The sequence below is a fragment of the Dipodomys merriami genome, unplaced genomic scaffold (genome assembly GCF_024711535.1).
Source record: "Dipodomys merriami isolate MVZ:Mamm:240054 unplaced genomic scaffold, mDipMer1.0.p SCAF_24, whole genome shotgun sequence".
Taxonomy (NCBI): domain Eukaryota; kingdom Metazoa; phylum Chordata; class Mammalia; order Rodentia; family Heteromyidae; genus Dipodomys; species Dipodomys merriami.
The window spans coordinates 16,113,193-16,132,800 of NW_027203826.1; the positions used below are offsets into that span (position 1 = coordinate 16,113,193).

The window sequence follows — 19,608 nt, forward strand, 5'->3', positions numbered from 1 at the left end:
ACAGGGGATATAGCATAGGGGAAAAAACATACAAAAGAAACAAAAATATCACATAGTACCTCAAAACCAACAACAAAGAAAAAGCTCGTGGACTTCATTTCTCTTAGCATCATCTTACACAGTCATATGTACACAGCTATTGAGATATTCTGCTCATCTGGTAAGATTATGCTAGATGTATACCAAATATTGCAAATAAGGGATACTACAGGGCGTATGTTTCCTTGGGTCTGGCTTACTTCACTTAATAAGATTTTTCCCAAGTCTTTCTTTTTCTTTACAAATGGAGTGGTGTCATTCTGATGGAAGAATAAAATTTCAGTGTGTGTGTGTGTGTGTGTGTGTGTGTGTGTGTGTGTGTGTGTGTGTGTGTGTGTGTGTGTGTTAGAGAGAGAAAAAGAGAGGAGAGAGTGAGAGAGAGAGAGAGAGAGAGAGAAAGAGAAAGAGAGAGAGAGAGAGTATGACTCCCTTATTGAAGATTAAATAGCTATAGGTCTGCAGGCTTATTTTTGGGTCTTCGTTTCTTTTTTTATAGTTTTTATTGTAAAAATAGTGTACAAGGGATTACAGTTACCTGAGTAAGGTAATGAGTACATTTGCTATTGAGCATTGTTACCTCCTCCTCTGTTTTTCCCCTACCATCTCTTCCCTCCCCCTGCATCTTCTATTCCTTTGGTTCGCAGGTCTGTTCTTGTTCCAGTACCAAGCTGTTTTGATTATTATGGCTTTGTATGAGAGTTTGAAGTTTGGTGCTAATATTACTCCAACACTGCTTTTTTCTGATAAGGATTGTTTTTGCTATTCAGGGTCTTTTATTATTCCATATGAAATTTTGGATTGCTTCTTTTATTTCATTAAAGAATGAGGTTGGAATATTGATGGGCATTGTATTGAAATTTTAGTTAGTCTTTGGCAGTATTGCCATTTTCACCATGTTAATCCTCCCAATCCAGGAGCATGGCAGGTTTTCTACTTCCTTAGTTCTGCTTTAATTTCCTTTTTCAGATTTTCATCATAGAGGTACTTCAGTTTGGTTAATTCCTAGGTATTTTTTACAAAGGTAGTGGCTTTCCTGATTTCATCTGCACTATTCTCATTATTGGCATACAGGAAAACATTTATTTTTGAGGGTTAATTTTATATTTTGCTACTCTGCCAAAGTTTTGGATCAGCTCAAGTAACTTAAGAGTAGAATTCATGGGGTTCTTTAAATACAATATCATATCATCTACAAAGAGGAAGAGTTTTACCTCATCTTTTCCTATTTGGTTCTCATTATATTTGCATCTTAGCCTATTGCTCTAGGTAGGCATTCTAGTACTATATTGAAGAGGAGTGGAGAGAGTGGACATCCTTGTCTTGTTTCTGAATTTAGAGGAAATAGATTTTGCTTTTTGTCATTAAGTATAATATTTTCTGTAGTTTTGTCATACACAGCCTTTATTATACCGAGGAATGTTCCAAGGATTCCTAGTTTCTCCAGAGGTTTCATCATAAAAAGGTATTGGATCTTGTCAAATGCTTTTTCTGCATTTATTAAGATGATCACGTGGTTCTTATCCTTGCTCTTGTTGATATGATGAATTACATGAATTAACTTGTATATATTGAACCAGCTTTTCATTCCTGAAATAAATCCTGTTTGATAATAGTACATGATTTTTTTTATGAATTGTTGAGATCAATTGGCCAGAATTTAATTGAGTTTTGCATCAATGTTCACCAAAGAAATGGGTTTATACTTCTCTTTCTTTGATGAGGCCCTCTGATTTGGAATGAGGGTTTGCTCATAGAGTTTGCCTTCGTAGAGTTTGGTAGTGAAAGTTCATTTTCAATTTGATTGAAGGCTTATAGTAGTTTTGGTGTGAGTTTCTTTTTGAAGTCTTTGTAGAATACAGCTGTTTATCTATCTGGTTCTGGGCTTTCTTGAATGGGAGGCCTTTTATTGTTGTTTCTATTTTGATATGTGATATGGGTCTCTTTAGTTGGTTTAAATCTTCTTGGTTTAGTTTGAGCATATCAATATTTGCTAGAAATTCTTGCATTTTTCCAGATTCTTAAATTTGTTAGCAAACAGTTTTGAAAAATATTCCTTTATAACGTTGTGCATCTTAATTGTTTCTGTGGTGATGTTTCCATTCTCATCTCTAAATTTATTTATTTTGGTGTGTTCTCTCTTTTTTTGGATAAGATTTACTAAGGGCCTATCAATTTTGTTAATTTTTTCAAAGAACAAACTCTTTGTTTTGTTGACTTTATCCATGTTTTTTTTCTAATTCTTTTCATTCTGATTTAATTTTAATTATTTGTTTCCACTTACTGAATTGAGGTTTGGCTTGTTGCTCTTTTTCAAGGAACTACAGGTGCATCATTAAATTATTGGTTTGCGATACCTTCAATTTGTTGATGAAGAAACGCAGAGCTATAAATTTTCCTCCGAGTACTGCCTTTGCTGTGTCCCAGAGGGGCTGGTAATTTGTATGTTCATTTTTGGTAAATATCATGAATGTTTGAATTTCCTTTCTAATCTCTTCCATGACCCATTGGTGGTACAACACTGTGTTGTTTAGTCTCCATGTGTGGTAGCTTTTGATGTTGACTTCTAATCTTATTCTATTGTGGTATGAGAGAATGCAAGGAATACTTTCAAAGTTTCTTAATTTGGACAGATTTGCTTTGTGACCTAAAATGTGGTCTATTTTGGGGATGTTCTGTGTGCTGCTGAGAAGAATGTGTATTCTAATGCTGCTGAGTGAAATATTCTGTGATGGCTGTTAAGTCTAGTTAGTCTATACAGTTGTTTAGATTTGAGCTTCTTCTATTGAGTTTTTGCTGGCTTAATCTATCCAGAGGGGAGAGTGGTGTGTTAAGGTCACCAACAATCGATGTCTTTGGAGCTATGTGATATTTTAGGGAATATTCTGTTTCTTGGATAGATTTGGGTGCTCCGTTATTTGGTGAATACATATTTAGAATTGTTATATTTTCCTGTAGGAGAGATCTCTTTATTAGTATGTAATGTCCTTGTTTATCATTTCTCACTAATTTTAACTTGAAGTCTATCTTATATGATACTAGGATTGCAACTCCCGCTTGTTAATGGGGGCATTTGTTTGGTAGATTTTGTGCTAGCCTTTCACTTTCAGAATGTTTGTTTTGTGAGTAAGGTATATCTATTCAAGGTAGCAGATAGAAGAATCTTGCTTTTTGATGCAACTAGACATTCTGTGTCATTTAATTGGAGAATTAAGTCCATTAATAATTGGAGAATTAATCCATTAATATTGAGAATTAAGAATATTTTACTGACTATAATGATAATTTGATTATTTGTGATCTATACTTTGGTCTTTATTTCTAACTATGGGTAGAAAAGTTATTGGTCACCAAAATATCAGTCTTCCTAACTGAATACATAATTGCATAATATAAGTTTTGTTACGAAGAAATTTTGATATAGTAAAATTCTACACAAATAATATTAAAATATGAGTGCTGTGACAAAAGAATTTTTATTTTGTATTTTCATTGTTATTGTAGAAATGATAATGCAAGGGTCACATTTACATGAATCAGGTAATAAGTAATGAGTACATTTCTTTTGAATCATGTCTCCAATCCCTCAAATTCTCACAGTATTTCTCTTCCATACCTCCCCATAAGATGTATAGTTTATTTTCTACAAAGTGTCGTGAGTACCACAGTGATATTTGTTCACTCTTGTTACACTTTTTCTGTACCACTTCCATGCCAAATATAGACAAGCAAAACAGAAAGAAGGAAATTAAAACAAACTCAGCAACAGTGGCAACCTAATTCACTTGTTTTGTTTGCTAGGAGTTCATTGCACACAACATCATTTACTATTCTTTAGAATTTTGTTAGCCATTTTGGTGAAATTTATTAAATTTTACTGTGCTTTCTTTTTTGTTTAATTTTATTGTCAGTGTGATGTATGGAGGGGTTATGGTTACATATGTAAGGTACTGAGTATATTATTTGTTGAAAAGTTACCCTCTCCCTAGTTTTTCTCCCAACATTCCTCACCCCCAATCCCACCAAATAGTTGTAAAGCTCAATTCCAACATATTTTCTTGTGAGGATAGCTGTCCATAGGTTTCCCCTTTATCCTTTGTGTAAACATTATGTTGTTCTCCCTTTTCCCAATTCAGGTATAAATAGCTACAAGATACAGGGTACTAAAATAAAATACAGTGACAACAGGGGATAAATCAAATGAAAAGCAAATGAAAGAAAAAAAGAAATAATTTCATATAATACATTAAAAACAGCAACAAATAAAGACCTCTTATTTCCATATCTTGTAGATAATTTCATTTAGAATTAACTTATATGGTTATATGTTCATAGCTATTGAACTATTGTGATCCTCTTTTGGACTATCCTAGACATCTACTAACTATTACAAATGGAAATATCATTTTATATGATGATAGGCACATAGATATTGAGCCTTTTCAACCATTCCTATGCATATCCTCCTTTTTTTTAAGTATGTGAATGTCTGGAGCCCTATATAATTCGTCATGTCCCAGTGTGTGATTGTGTGTGTGTGTGTGTGTGTGTGTGTGTGTGTGTGTGTGTGTGTGTGTGATGGTGTGAGTATATGTATGCATACATATGCATATGTATGTATATGTATGTATATGTACATATAAAAAGTAATAAATGTTCATATAAAATGTTCATATAAAAAGTAATAAATCCTCAAAAATTCAACAACCCATCAATAAATGGGCTAAAGACTAAAGAGAGACTTCTCAAAGGGAGAAGCAATAATCATCAAGAGACACATGAAGAAGTGCTCAATATCACTGACCATATAAATTAATACAATTCAAATATTAAGATGCCACCTCACTCCAGTTAGAATTTCCATTATCAGGAAAAGTAACAATAACAAATGGTTGTGGGGATGTGGCTAAAAGGGAACTCAATTACATTGTTGGTGGGAATGTAAACTCATTTAATCACTCTAGAAAGCAGGATTGAGGTTCCTTAAAAGACTAAACATAGAGCTTCCATGTGACCATGCAATCCCAATCCTGGGCATTTATATAATTGACCAGGCCACATTAAAGCCACCAGCACAAAAGTGTTTATTGGAGCATTATTTACCATAGCCAAGATATGAAATCGACCCAGATGTCCCTCAGTGGATGAATAGAACAAGAAAATGTGGCATTTATACACAATGGAATTCTAATCATCCCTCAGAAAGAATGACATTGCCCCATTTGTGAGAAAATGGAAAGATTTGGAAATACTACATTAAGTGAAGCAAGCCAGAGCCGAAGAAACATAAGCTTCACATTTCCCCCTCATTCGTGGTAACTAGAATATGTCTATAAATGTATAAGTTAAAGAAATAAATTTTACAGAAATATTGTTTTTTCACAATAAGAAAATGTCAGATAAAAATAATACTTGGGAAAAATGAAAAATTACATACACACTCTTAGAAACAAGTACTAAATTCATAATTTAAACTAATCCAGCTTAAAATTAATTTGCATGACAAAAATTAAAAAGGAAACTAAGGTCTGAGGATGTTGATTAGAAGCTAGCTTTCACAACATACTCCATTAATGCAATTCAACACATCAATATGAGCAAGAACCAGAGACACATGATCATCTTAAAAGATGAAGAAAAAGCATTTGTCAAGATCCAGCACCCCTTTATGCTGAAGGCTCTGTAGAAACTAGGAATACATGGAACGTCCCTCAATATAATAAAGGAGGTATATACATAATGGTGAAAACTTAAAACTATTTCCTATAAAATCAGGAATGAGAAAAGTATGTCTGCTCTCTGTATTACTCTTCAACATAGTATTGGATTCCACTGCTAGAGCAACAAGGCAAGAGACAAACATAAAGGGATCCAAATGGAGAAAGAAGAAATAAAACTCTCCCTCTTTGCAGATGCTGTGATCATATATTCAAAGAAGCCCCCCTACTCCTCTCACAAGTGACTTGAGCTGATCCAAAACTTTGACAAAGTAACAGTGTGTAAAATTAACCCATCAGAATCAGTAGGTTTTCTGTGTGGCAACCATGTGAAGAGCAAGTCTGAGCAAAGCAACTCCATTTGTAATACACTCAAATCTAGGAATGAACTCAACCAAAGAGGTGAAGGACCTCTATGATGAAGATTTTAAATCCTGAAAAAGGAAATTATAGCAGATTTAAGGAAGTGGAAAAACCTCCCATGTTCCAGGATTGGGAGGATTAACATCATGAAAATGGCAATACTGCCCAAAGCCATCTACAAATTCAGTGTAATACCCATTAATATCCCAAATGACATTTTTTAGTGAATTGGATAAAGCAATCCAAAAATTCATATGTAATAACAGAAGACCCTGAATAGCAAAACCAGTGCTGGAGGAATGTCAATACCAAAATTTCAAACTCAAATGAAGCTTTACGTATTAAAAAAACAAAAAAAAAAAAAAACCAAAAAAACCAGCTTGATACTGGCACAAGAAGAGGCTTGAGGACCAATGCAATAAAATTGAAAACCCAGAATTGATCCCACAGACCTATGGCCACCTAATCTTTGATAAGGAAGCCAAAATAATCAGATGAAGAAAGACAGCCTCTTCAACAAATGGTATTGACAAAATCGGCTATACACTTGTAGAAAACTGAAGATAGATCCTTATATATCATCTTGTACCAGAATCAACTACAAATGGATCAGACTTTTAAGGTAAGAGCACATAGGTCAAACTTTCTGAATAAAAACCCAGAAATCCAACAGATCTAAAAAAAAGCTGGATAAATGTGACTGCATTAAATTGCAGAACTTCTTCAAGGCAAAGGACATAGCAAGGAAGATCAATTGAAAGTCCACACATTAGAAAATCTTCACTAGCCATACAACAGAAAAGGGCCTAGTTCTTTTACCATGTCATACTCTCAATAGTACCTATGCCTCCATCAGAAAGAATGACATCACCCCATTTGTTAGGAAATAGAAAGACTTGGAAAAAATTATATTAGGCGAAGTAAGCCAGGCCGAAAGAAACATAGGTCCTATGGTTTCCCTTATTTGCAATAACTAGTACATGTGTAGGACAAGTAGAAAAGGTCAAAAGCTGTGTACATATGACGATATAAGATGATTTGAAGTGAAATGAACCCTGAGATAGGGACACAATTTTTTTCTTTCTTGTTATTGTTTCTAATGTATTTTAATGTGCCTTGTGATTTTTTTTTTGTTTCTTTGTATGTTCCTCCCCCCACAATATAATGCTGTTTTCACTGTATTTGATGTTGGTGCCCTGCATCTAGTATATACACTTCTCTAATTCAAGGAAGGGAAGGGAAAAAAAAACCAAAATGCTTAAATAGGGATACAGGTTGACCCATTGAAACAATGAGATGTACAAGACACTATTTTGAAAGTGAACTTTACAACTTTGGCGGGGGAGGGAAGTAGTTGTGGAGGTGGGAAGGAAGAGACAGTAGGGGAAAAACAAAGGAGGAGGCAACAAGGCTTGATAGGAAATGTACTCATTATCTTTTTCATGTAACTCTAACCCCTCTGTACAGTATTTTTACAATAATCAGATGTACAAAACATAGTACAGCATCTCAGACAGGACTTTTTCTACATTCTGTTATTCTTTTATTTTGTTCAAAATGACTATTAATTGGTCAAAGAGGTTTTACCATGGTACTTCACATATGCTTATACGCTTCTGAAATTGCTGGACCATTCACTTATTCTGAAATTCTCAAAACACGTTGAGGCATAAGACTACAGAATTTAGTAGCTGCCTAAATTTTCTGCCTTTCTGAATATATTTCATATATTTAAATATTATGAAAAGGAAGATTTCAAAGGGTTGATTTCTACTCACTACTCCTAATTTAAATTTCAGCTGAGCCGATTAGGGTACACATAACTGTGGGTATTCAATAGAGAGAATTATTGAGTTCATTTGATACAGGTTAAGTTCAATATAGGGCATTATCTCTGAGCTCCATGCAGATGCCCTAATTTTCTCTTTAGATGGCTAGCTACTATGCTAATTTAGTCTTTGACAATTCTCCACAGAAAGCATAATCTTCAAGTTCAACTTTGTGTCCATTCCTGAGTTTTCATTGGTTTCTATTTACCTGTCCTCTGGAGATTAGCATTTGCTTGAAATCATCTATGGGCAACTATTTCTCACAGGACAAATAGGATTGTGATTCCAGAATGTTTACTAGTGACCCATAGACAGACTCACATTTTCCATAAAAGATGATGTGATTCACTTATCATTTGACTATCAGATTGGAATTTACTTAAGACATTCTTAATCCTCTTTCTGGATAAACCATCTTTAAGTTCTTAGTTTGTAGATATTAACCAGAGAAAGATTATTTCCTCATCTCTAAGTTAGAACAGTCACTAACAGTAAGTACACAATGACTATTGCTGTACCTTTGTTCTTTGTCAGGTTCACATGATGATCACCTAGGGTCTTTCAGTTCACTTTGGCATAGTTTTATTATTGATAAGTAGTTGTGAAAATGTTTCAATTGTATTAATAAGGCTATAAGCAGGATACATCTTGATCAATACCACCCCTTCCAATGTTGTCATCCTTTTCCATCTCCCATTCCTTCTTTCAAGTGATGTAGTTCAATTGTTACATAAAGTACACTGAATATAATGATTACCTTTTTACTCACTGGGATATGGTTTGAAAAATGGAAAAGAAAAACACTATTATGTATCATGGAATCTCATGTGGTAGTTCTGTAGGTATTTATTATCAAAAACATGCATCTCTTTCCTTTAACAAACATCTTGTTTCCTCCTTGGCCCTGCATCCACCATTCTGCCTTATGCTAAAATAGGTGTTGGTTCTCTGTGAGCCTGATTTCACATAGCAAAATAGTCTCCATACTTATTAGCTCTTTCAAAAATGATTTTATATAACAATTATTTACAGTATCCTCTTTTGGTCTCAAGTATGAGTCTAGAATCCTGTAGTACCATCCAATTTTAAATTTTATATCCCATTGGAAATAAATTGAACTTAACTTTATACATAAAATTATTTTTTAAATGTCAGGACTTTTGTTTTTTCTAATAATGTTTTATTCAATTAGAATATATCACATTTTTATGATCCTTGAATCTATTGATTGGTATCTAGGTTCCTCCACATCTTAGAATTTAGGAGCAATGCTTCAGGTAGCTTAGGACTCAGGGAACTTGAGATTATCTCTTAGATTTAAGATATAGAGTCAGAAGTGAGTTTCCTGGATCACCTAGCCAAGTGATTTTATCAAGGAACTTCCATATTGATTTCCAAAGGATTTACTACTGTGTTATTTAACAGAGTAAAGAAGTATTTTCCTCAAATCCTTTTCAATACCATTTATCTCTTGCTTAGTTGATAGTAGTCATTCTAAAACTTGTGGTGTAACCTGTCCCTGTGTTTGATTTGCAATTCTCTTATTAATAGATAGACTAGGCAAATTTTCTTGATTTAACCTTGTGACCATTTTTATGTGTGTGTTGCTACACATATTTTCATGTTCTTCATATAATTTGTAGTCTGCTGATTTTTCTCATTTGAGATGGAAGTATTTGTGTTTAGTATTTATTTTTGACTATTAAATAATTTACAAAAAGTATGGTTCCTACATATGCAGAACCTTTGCAGTCTATTCTATTTCCACTTGCCTAGGTTTTTTTTTTTTACTTATATTTTTAGGGTCATTGAAAATGATTGGAAAGACCAATAGGAAGAAGCCTCTCCTGTTTTCCTCTTCAAGTATTAGAGTTCAAGTTTTTCTGTCTTCTGTTTTAGTCCCTTTGGAGTTATTTTTATATAACTATATATTTTCATTTTGTTTTTATTTTAATTTTATTGCAAAGGTGATATATAGAGGGGTTATAGTCATATAAGTAAGGTATTGAGTACATTTCTTCTATGAAGTTAATTTTATTAAGCTGAACATAAAATCCAGTTTTGTTCTTTAGATGTATGGAGAATTTTCCCCCCAACATTTGATGAAAATACTGTCCATCTTCTATATATATTCTTTACACACACACACACACACACACACACACACACACACACACACACACAATGCTACCTAGATGTAATTTTTATTCTTCTACCATTGAATAAGTCTATGTTTTTCTGGTATTGAAGCTTGAATCTCAGGGTTTCAGGGTTGCTTGGCTGGCTTGCTCTCTGCTGATGAATTACTACTTGAGTCACAGTTCTGACTGTCATTTTGATGGTTATTTTGGAAATAGGGATCCACAGGCTTTTTCCCTAGTTGGTTTGGGACTTCATTTTTTTCCTTTTTTTTAATTGTGAAAATACCGTACAGAGGAGTTAGAATTACATGGGCAAAATAATGAGTACATTTCTTATCAAGTATTGTTACCTCCTCCTTTATTTCCCCTTCCCATCCCTTCCTCCCACCCCTTTAGTCCCCCAAAGTTGTAAAGTTCATTTTTGCTACATAACAACTTGTACATCTCATTGTTGCAATGGGTCCACCTGTATCCCTATTTAAACGATTTGTTTTTGTCCTTCCCCTCCACATATTATGTCAACCCCTGCTTCACTGTATTTGATGTTGGAACTTCAATTCTTCTGATTTGAGCTCTGTTCATTTGTAGGACTATTTGAGTGAGCCATCACACCTGGCCATATGTTAGCTTTTTTACAAATACCATATAGTTTTGATAAATGCCTTTTTAAAAATTACATGAAGTCAGGAAATAAGACTATTCCTGCTTTGATCATATCTTGGTGAATTTTATTTTTGCTATAAGTATTCTTGTTTCCTATATATATATAAGTATAAATATATATATATATATATATATATAATGAAGTTATATACTTACCTTTATTCTGTTGTTACCTCAACAAAACATGTTTCCTTCTGTACACAACTTATTTTTTATTTATACCTTTTTATTGTGAACAGGTTTTAAAATGTAATTTTCTTCATATGTATATTAATATTTTTATCCTTTCTACTATTAATGTACTGATAAACATTAGTTGATGTGTTAATTGTGACCAAAACTTTGAATCTCTGAAATACTTGTATGCAAATATTTGTTCAGAATTTTTCAAATGATTTATTTTTAATTGTCCTTAAGTAGTTGTGAAAATGTTTTGCAATACAACAAGTTAATATTAAGTACATCTAGATTTATGTCACCCCTTTTATTATTCTATCCCATGTGTCCCAAGCCCACCCATTCTCTGAATTTAATTGGTTTCAATTTCACATATACACATTGAATATTATACTGCATTCTCCCACTCTTCCTCTTCTTCTTCATTCATTTACTCCCTTCCCTTGACCTCATCGCACCTAATAATAAATATTAAATATGATGACATATTTATTTTGCTAAGATATAAAAGATTTTCAAAGAACCATTATTTAGGAATCCACTCCTGCATACTTTACCCTAACAATAATACTAGCATTAATTTATCTAAAACATTATTGTACTATTCATCATAACCAAGTTATAAGTACACCCAGATTCCTTTCAATGGATGAATGGATCAAGAAATTTTATAGATTGATGGACAGATAGATATAATCTGATCTGATATGATGTCATTTGTAGACAGATAGAGGGATCTGGAAAAGTTGAATCAGACTCATAAAGACAAAGGCCGCATGTTTATTCAAGAGTGGAAGTTAGTTGTAAATCATAAATATATATGCAAAACAAGTGGGGTAATATGAACATGAACATACAGTAAACATATTAACTATAGTGTATTCAGTAAAGGATTCCAATTATATAATTCTTTACAAAAACTTACTGCTGGACTGGGAAGATAGCTCAGTGGTAGAGTGCTTGCCTCACATGCATGAGGCCCTAGGTTCAATTCCTCAGTACCAAATAAGCAGAAAAAGCTGTGGTAGAGTAGTAGTATTAAACTAAAGAGCTGAAGGACAGCGTTCAGGCCCCAAGACTGACACACACAAACACACAAAAACTTACTTCTTATTGACGTTTCTAAAAGACCTTGGCCTGTGTTTTATTTTGTTATGGTTTTGTGACATACTTGGCATATATATGTTGCTAATTTCACTGTTAGTTAATTTCACATGTGTTTTATTGAATAATTTTACAGTTATTAATTCTTCCTACTAAATTATTTTTGGAATTTGCACATAAAGCAATGTGATTCAAGAATCTTCTCAGTGTGAAACTTTTAGTTTTCAACCTAGTTATTTATTTGCTCTTAGTCTGCTTTGATTTCCTAAATTTTTCGATTGACCTTTGTAACTGATGTAGTTCTAAGAGACTCCTCATTCACCATATTGATTTTGTTGGCCTGCAATTGTTAACCACAGGCCATTATGACCCTAGTATTTCTGTGGCATGAGTTGTACTACCTTCTTTTTAAATTATTCATATTAACTATGAAGTTTATTCATATTAATTATGAATTATGTCTTTGCAATTAGTCTGTATAGTATTTTGACAACTTTTCTGATATTTTTAGAAACCAAACTTTTAGTATTTCTATGGTTTCTCTTGACCTTATTATTATTATTTCTTCATAATTCTTAATTTTGAGAGAATTTTTAATTGATTTTTGTTCTTGGTTATAAAATCCAGTTGCTTATTGGAAATCTTTATTCTATAATGTAGGCATTTATTCAAAAATAATATTTTTTCAATAATGAATTGGTTTTTATAATTTTGATATGTGTCATTTGTCTCAATATATTTCTATCTTTTCTTTCTATATTCATCATGGCAATTTAAATTTGTGCAGTAAAATCAGCAACAGAGAGACAAAGGTTGCAAGTTTTCCCTCATATGTGGAAATTAGGATTTGTTGAAAAGATATAAGAAAATGCATTGGGTGGAATTTAAGTGCATACAAGTGTATTAACTGACATATGGTTGATTCAAAGGAGAATTCATATATTGTATTTCCTTAGAAAGGCAAAGCCAGAGTTCAACAAAATGAATTCCAGGAAACTTGAACGGGATGGGTGGAGTCAAAAGGAGAAGGGTAGAGGAATCAGTAGGAGATTGGGTGAAGAATACAGTCAATACTTTATGTATAGTCTACAATATTAAGATAAAAGAGGGAAGGAGGTTGGGAGGGATAGATAGAGTGTTGAAAGAGTGACACTGATCAAGATGCATTGTATTTTGCTTTTCCAAGATAATAAAATGAAAAGAAGAAATTCCACCTCAAAAATAACATTTATATTTTTATTTTTTTCACTGATTTCTAATTAATCCTCTTGGTACCAAAAGAGAAAGGGAATTTGATATGAATATTCTTTTTTTGGGGGGGGAGTCCGGTCATGGGGTCTGAAATCTGGGCCTGCGTGTTGTCCCTCAGCTTTTCATCTCAAGGCTAGCGCTCCACCACTTGAGCCACAGCACAACTTCCAGCTTTTCTCTTTTTGCTTATGTGTTGCTGAGGAATTGAACCCAGGGCCTCATGCATGCAAGGCAAGTGCTCTACCACTGAGCCATCTTCCCAGCCTGAATATTCTTAAATGTGTTAAAACATTTGGTATATCATACGATATTTTCTGGATATTGTTCTCTATGTTCCAAGAATGGATGCCTTCTGCTACTTTTAAAGGGCCTTTCCAAGTTTCTTTTAGTACTCTTTTATGCACAGATTTGTATCTAATGTTCCTTCATTTATACTTAATCTTTACCATTATTCATTCATAAAAGATGACTGAATGATCATAGTTGTGTGTATTATCAAATGAACCACTTTAATCTATGAGCAGATATTTAAGCCTAGACAAAACATAATGATGTTCTTGTGATATTTTCTAATATTTTTAACATATTGGTTCCTCAAGGGCACTTGGTTAAGTAATTGAGGTCCCTTGGATACCTTTTGATGTTACATAGGTTCCCTGTACTAACCTATCCCTTTACCCTAAGATAATGCAATGTGATAGTAATATGCCATTGGGGACTTATAAGATGTAGTGTCAGCTTCAGAAAAGCATCAAATGAAATATCACATCCTACTCTCCATACTTTCTCTGAGAAAAATGATCCTTTCTGTAAACATTTCTGGGTGTTCTTGAGTAGATGGGATATTAAATATAATACAATATAAATATATAATATAATATAAATAAAATATATACTCAATACCTACTACAAATTCAATTGTTTATTGCAGAAAATTTTGCATAAACATCTCTGAATTCATAAGATAAATGAAAACATGCAGTTTACATATGCAAAATATTCTAGGTACTTAATCTCAATAAGAAATCAGGACTGGGAAGGTAGCTCAATGGTAGAGTGCTTGCCTTGCATGCATGAAGCCCTGGGTTCGATTCCTCAGCACCACATAAGCAAAAAACCTGGAAGTGGCACTCTAGTTCAAGTGGTAGAGTGTTAGCCTTGAGCTGCAGAGCTGAGGGACAGTGCCCAGCCCAAAGTTCAGGCCCCACGACTGACAAAAAGAAAAGAAAAGAGGGGCATCTGGGTTGGTTCCATGTCTTAGCTATGGTAAGTAATGCTGCATAAACATAGATGTCCTGGTAGCTTTAGTATGATGTTATTTGTGATCATTTGGGTAATTGCCCAAAAGTGGGATTGCTGGGTCATAGGGGAGCCTTATGTGGAGTCTTTTTAGGAATCTCCATACTACTTTCATCAAAAGACTTCACATAGAGCTCCCCTATGGACCTAGCAATCCCACTTTTGGGCATTTATCCAAATGTTTACAAACAAGACCACACTAAAGCTACCAGCACAACTATGTTTATTGCAGCATTATTTACCATAGCTAAGATATGGAACCAATGCAGATGCCCCTCAGTAGATGAATGGATCAAGGAAATGTGGTATATATACAATGGAATTCTATGCCTCCATCAGAAAGAATAACATTGCCCCATTTGTTAGGAAATGGAAAAACTTGGAAAAAACTATATTAAGTGAAGTAAGCCAGGCCCAAAGAAACATAGGTCCTATGGATTCGCTTATTTGCAATATCTAGTATATGTATGAGTCAAGCGGAAAAGGTCAGATAATGTGATGTTAGGAAAATGAACCCTTAGATATGTATTTTAATATTTTTTTCTTTCATGCATTTGTTTCTAACGCATTTATAAGATTATTTCTTTGTTGCTTTGTATGTCCCTCCCCCACAGTATAACCCCTGCTTTCACTATATTTGATGTCAATATAACTTGTGGAGGAGATGGGGAAAAACAAGTCGTTTAAGGATACAGGTGGACCTGTTGCAACAATGAGAAGTACAAGTTGTCATGTCGAAAAACGAGCTTTACAACGTGGTTGGGGGGGAGGAAAGTTGGGGGGGGGAAGCTGGGAAGGAATGTGAAGGGTAAACAAAGGAGGAGGCTGCAATGCTTGATAAGAAATGTATGCATTATCCTGCCCATGTAATTGTAACCCCTCTGTACAGTATGTTCACAAAAAATAAATAAATAAAATGAAATGAAAAAAAAGTGGTTGAACAAGTTTACAATCCCACCAACAATACAGCTAAGATATGGAACCAACCCAGATGCCCCTCAGTAGATGAAAGTGGTATATATACACAATGAAATTCTATGCCTCCATCACAAAGAATGACATTGCCCCATTTGTTAGGAAATGGAAAGACTTGGAAAAATTATATTAAGTGAAGTAAGCCAGGCCCAAAGAAACATAGGTCCCATGGTTTCCCTTCTTTGCAATAATTAGTATATATCTGAGGTAAGCAGAAATGTACAGATAAGTTGATGTTAGTGAAATGAACCCCAAGATAAGGATTCAAATATTTTTTCTTTCTTGTGATTGTTTCTAACATATTTATAAGATGATTTCTTTGTTGCTTTGTATGTCCCTCCCCCATGACAGCCTGTTTTCATTGTATTTGATGTTGGTATACTTTGTGGAGGGGAAGGGAAAAAACAAATTGTTTAAATAGGAATACAGATGGACCCATTGCAACAATGAGATATACAAGATGTTATGTCGAAAAATTAACTTTACAATTTTGGTGGGGAGGGAGGGGAGCAATTGGTGGTTGGGAAATGGGAAGGGATGGGAAGGGGAAACAAAGGAGGATGCAACAATGCTTGATAAGAAATGTACTCATTACCTTGCCCATGTAATTGTCACTCCCCTGTATGGTATTTTCACAAATAAAAAAAAAAGAAAAAAGAAAAGACATCATTCATCAGCAGCACATAGCCATATATAAATCCATGTGTCACAGGCAAAAGAACAGGTGCAAGACATTTAACATTGACCACATTTATTGGTCAACTTCAAATAAACCTTAACAACAGTCAGGAGGCATATGAGGTACAATTTTATATGTAAACTTGCCTTGAATCTAGTATTCAGTTGTTTAATGAAGTACTAATTCATATGGCTCTTTGGATATTTCATATATCCAAATCATTGACTTTAAGTAATGGAGAATAATATTAGTAATCTGAATGGACTTCAGGCAACATGTTTAAATGGTTTAAGAGACAATTGTACTGAGACTAAGAAAATTTGCCATAATTACACAAGTATAATTATATGAGAATTTGCAGTTTCTTGTCAGTTTATAAATCTCAGGTTTGTGAAGTATAAAATATTCCTTAAAATCTCTTTTCTTTAGCAGACTACTCTCCCAAAATCTCTGACTCTTTAAAACTTTTTGCTTTTCATATGTATAAGCATATATATATATATATATATATATATAATTGAATATATGACTATCCATCTATATGCATATGCAGATATATATAATCACCTGTAATATGGCCATTTCTATAAATACTAATAAACAGTAAAATTATTATGAACTTATTATGTACTTACCAATTTGTGTACAAACATATAAACACATGTAAAAAGAATTATATATGTAATACCCTAAAAGCTCAATTTTGACCTTAGACAGAAAATTATAATCATATCAAAAGTATAAAAATACTTTACAAAAAGGTATAAACATATAAACATAGAAGTATACAGGCACAAAGATTCACAGATAATTATGTTTTCATATCTTCTAATTGTCAAAATTCTCTGAGTATTTCTGGTTCAGATAATTTAATGTGTAACTGGAATTGGCTTTATATAAATCAATTTAAATACCCGTAAGACTATAAAAATTATGACCTCGATATTCCTGAAGAAACAATGTAATCTTACTTTGTAATAGGTGAACAGCAGTGTCCTAACCTTCCTATCATTTTGCATACTATATGTGAAAATAATATGCTAATATAATTATAGTGCAAAATTTTGATGTAAATCAAAGTAACAAAAAGTGAGACATTTTATATAAGGGGATATTTTTAATCAAATATATGTAAGAAACATTAAAGAAATGATTTAGAATATCTATCTGACTGAGTGTGAGTGCATATATGCTGATTACAGGGATTGAAATATAGGCCTGGGTGTTGTCCCTTAGATTTTGTGCTCCAGGCTACTGATTTATCTTGCAGCCAGGGCTGAGCTTCTGAATTTTTGTAGTTAGTTGGAGATAGGAGTTTCATTGACATTTGTGGCCTGGCTGGCTTCCCACTGTGATCTCCAGATTTTAGGGTCCTACGTAGAAAAGCATGCAAGAATGAGCCACTGGTGGCTGGCTTAAGATCGTTTTTATCAATAATTTGACTCCCCTTTGCTTTATTTCCAGATGAATGTACATTCTCAGAGCATGGCCAATTTCAGCACAGTGAGTAAGTTTCTCCTGCAGGGCTTTGCTGAAGTGTGGGAGCTCAGGGTCCTGCTTTCCATACTGTTCCTACTGATATACCTGGCCACTCTGTTGGGGAATTTTATTATCATCACTGTCACCACCTTTGACCAGAATCTGCACACACCCATGTACTTCTTCCTCAGGAATTTATCTATCCTGGATACGTGCTACATTTCAGTCACTGTCCCCAATGCCTGTATCAACTCCCTCACAAACAACAGGACTATTTCTGTAGCTGGCTGTGCAATGCAGGTATTTTTCGTATTTTTTTGTGCATCTGTGGAGCTGATATTTCTCACCATCATGGCCCAGGACCGCTATGTGGCCATCTGCCAGCCCCTCCACTATACTGTCATCATGAACCACCAGTTCTGTGTCCAGTCTACAGTGGCTTCCTTACTCACTGGTATCTTCTTTGCAGCTGTACAAACTGGTAACACATTCCGGCTGTCCTTCTGCCAGTCCAACGTGGTCAATCAGTTCTTCTGTGACATCCCCTCCCTGCTAAAACTCTCCTGCTCAGACACTTTTAGTAGCCAACTCTTACTTCTTATGGCTGTGGTAGGATTCGCTGGTAGCTGCTTTACTTTCATTGTGCTGTCATATGTTCGCATATTTTTAACAGTGCTGAAGTTTCCAGTCAAAGAAGAGCGAGGAGGAAAAGCCTTTTCCACTTGTTTGCCTCACATTCTCGTGGTGTCTGTGTTTCTTAGTACCGGTTCTGCGGTTTACCTAAAATCCTCACCAAGCACTGAAATAATTCAGAATATGATTCTATCTGTATTTTATACCATTGTTCCACCATTTTTGAATCCTATCATTTATAGTCTTAGGAACAAACAGATAAAGAAAGCGATATTTAAAATATTTATTCAGAAACACATTAATACCTAATCAGAATTTGCTCTGAGATCCTCTGAATGACATTTAAACTTGAAATAAAAGTATTTTTGGGATAATGGATATTTTGCTGCTTATGTCAAAATGAGTTCAACAGACTTGAATAGACAATCTTACAATCTTTTTTATTATTTTAATTTATCATTTAAATGTAGATTCTTTAAACAATTTATTATTTTAATTACATATAATTACAAAATAAAATCTAATCCTTTGGTACATGTGCACAAATATGACCTTCAAGTTATAATACTTATTTTTTCCTTTTTTTGAGGGGTTTTGGAGAATATAAGTTAATGAATAATCCAATTGAAAATATTAGTTGCAAATAATTCATAATGTGTCTTCAATTCACCATTTTTAAAAATCTCATCAAGGCAAAATTTATTTCTGTAGAAGGATGTGACATCAGCCAGAAATCTGTCAAGCAAGCACACAGAGCAGGCCAACTGCTCCTTATTTATTCCGAATGCAGCCGTCCTGGCCCCTGGGCTCATACTGGTTGAGCTCAGATTAGCAACCTGGTCAAATTGTTTAGGTTAAGTGGAGTAAGATGTATTTGCATGAAGTGACCATTAAAGGACTTTGAAATAGAATTCACAATACATAAGGAACCTCAAAACATAATCACACCCAGTGTCATTTCTTGAACAATCTGAGCTCTGCCTTCTGAGCTGTGTCTTATTAATTCCATTTTGGAAAAAAAAACATTTTAGACAATATCTTACATTTCAAAATGCTTCCTAATCCCAAAACAGTGTTTCTTTTCCTTCATGTACTTTCTGATATTATCTTGAGTTTACTTATAGACCGATAGATTGTATCAGCTATGTGAGAATAGATATCTTTTCTATCAAAGAAGTTAGCTTAAAGGTTGCTGTTTTGGCCTGGTGGCATGGCTTTTGTTAATTATGCTGCTAAGAAATTATTGTTAAACCTATATTTAA

The 19,608-nt window shown here is 33.8% G+C and overlaps 1 protein-coding gene across 1 annotated transcript; it reads left to right on the plus strand.

The window, feature by feature from the left end:
* Positions 1-17,719: 17,719 nt before the first annotated feature.
* LOC138835631 (olfactory receptor 14C36-like) lies at positions 17,720-18,655 on the plus strand. Its single transcript, XM_070034104.1, has one exon. It carries the CDS (start codon positions 17,720-17,722, stop codon positions 18,653-18,655), a length of 936 nt encoding a protein of 311 aa, XP_069890205.1.
* The last annotated feature ends 953 nt before the right edge of the window (positions 18,656-19,608 follow it).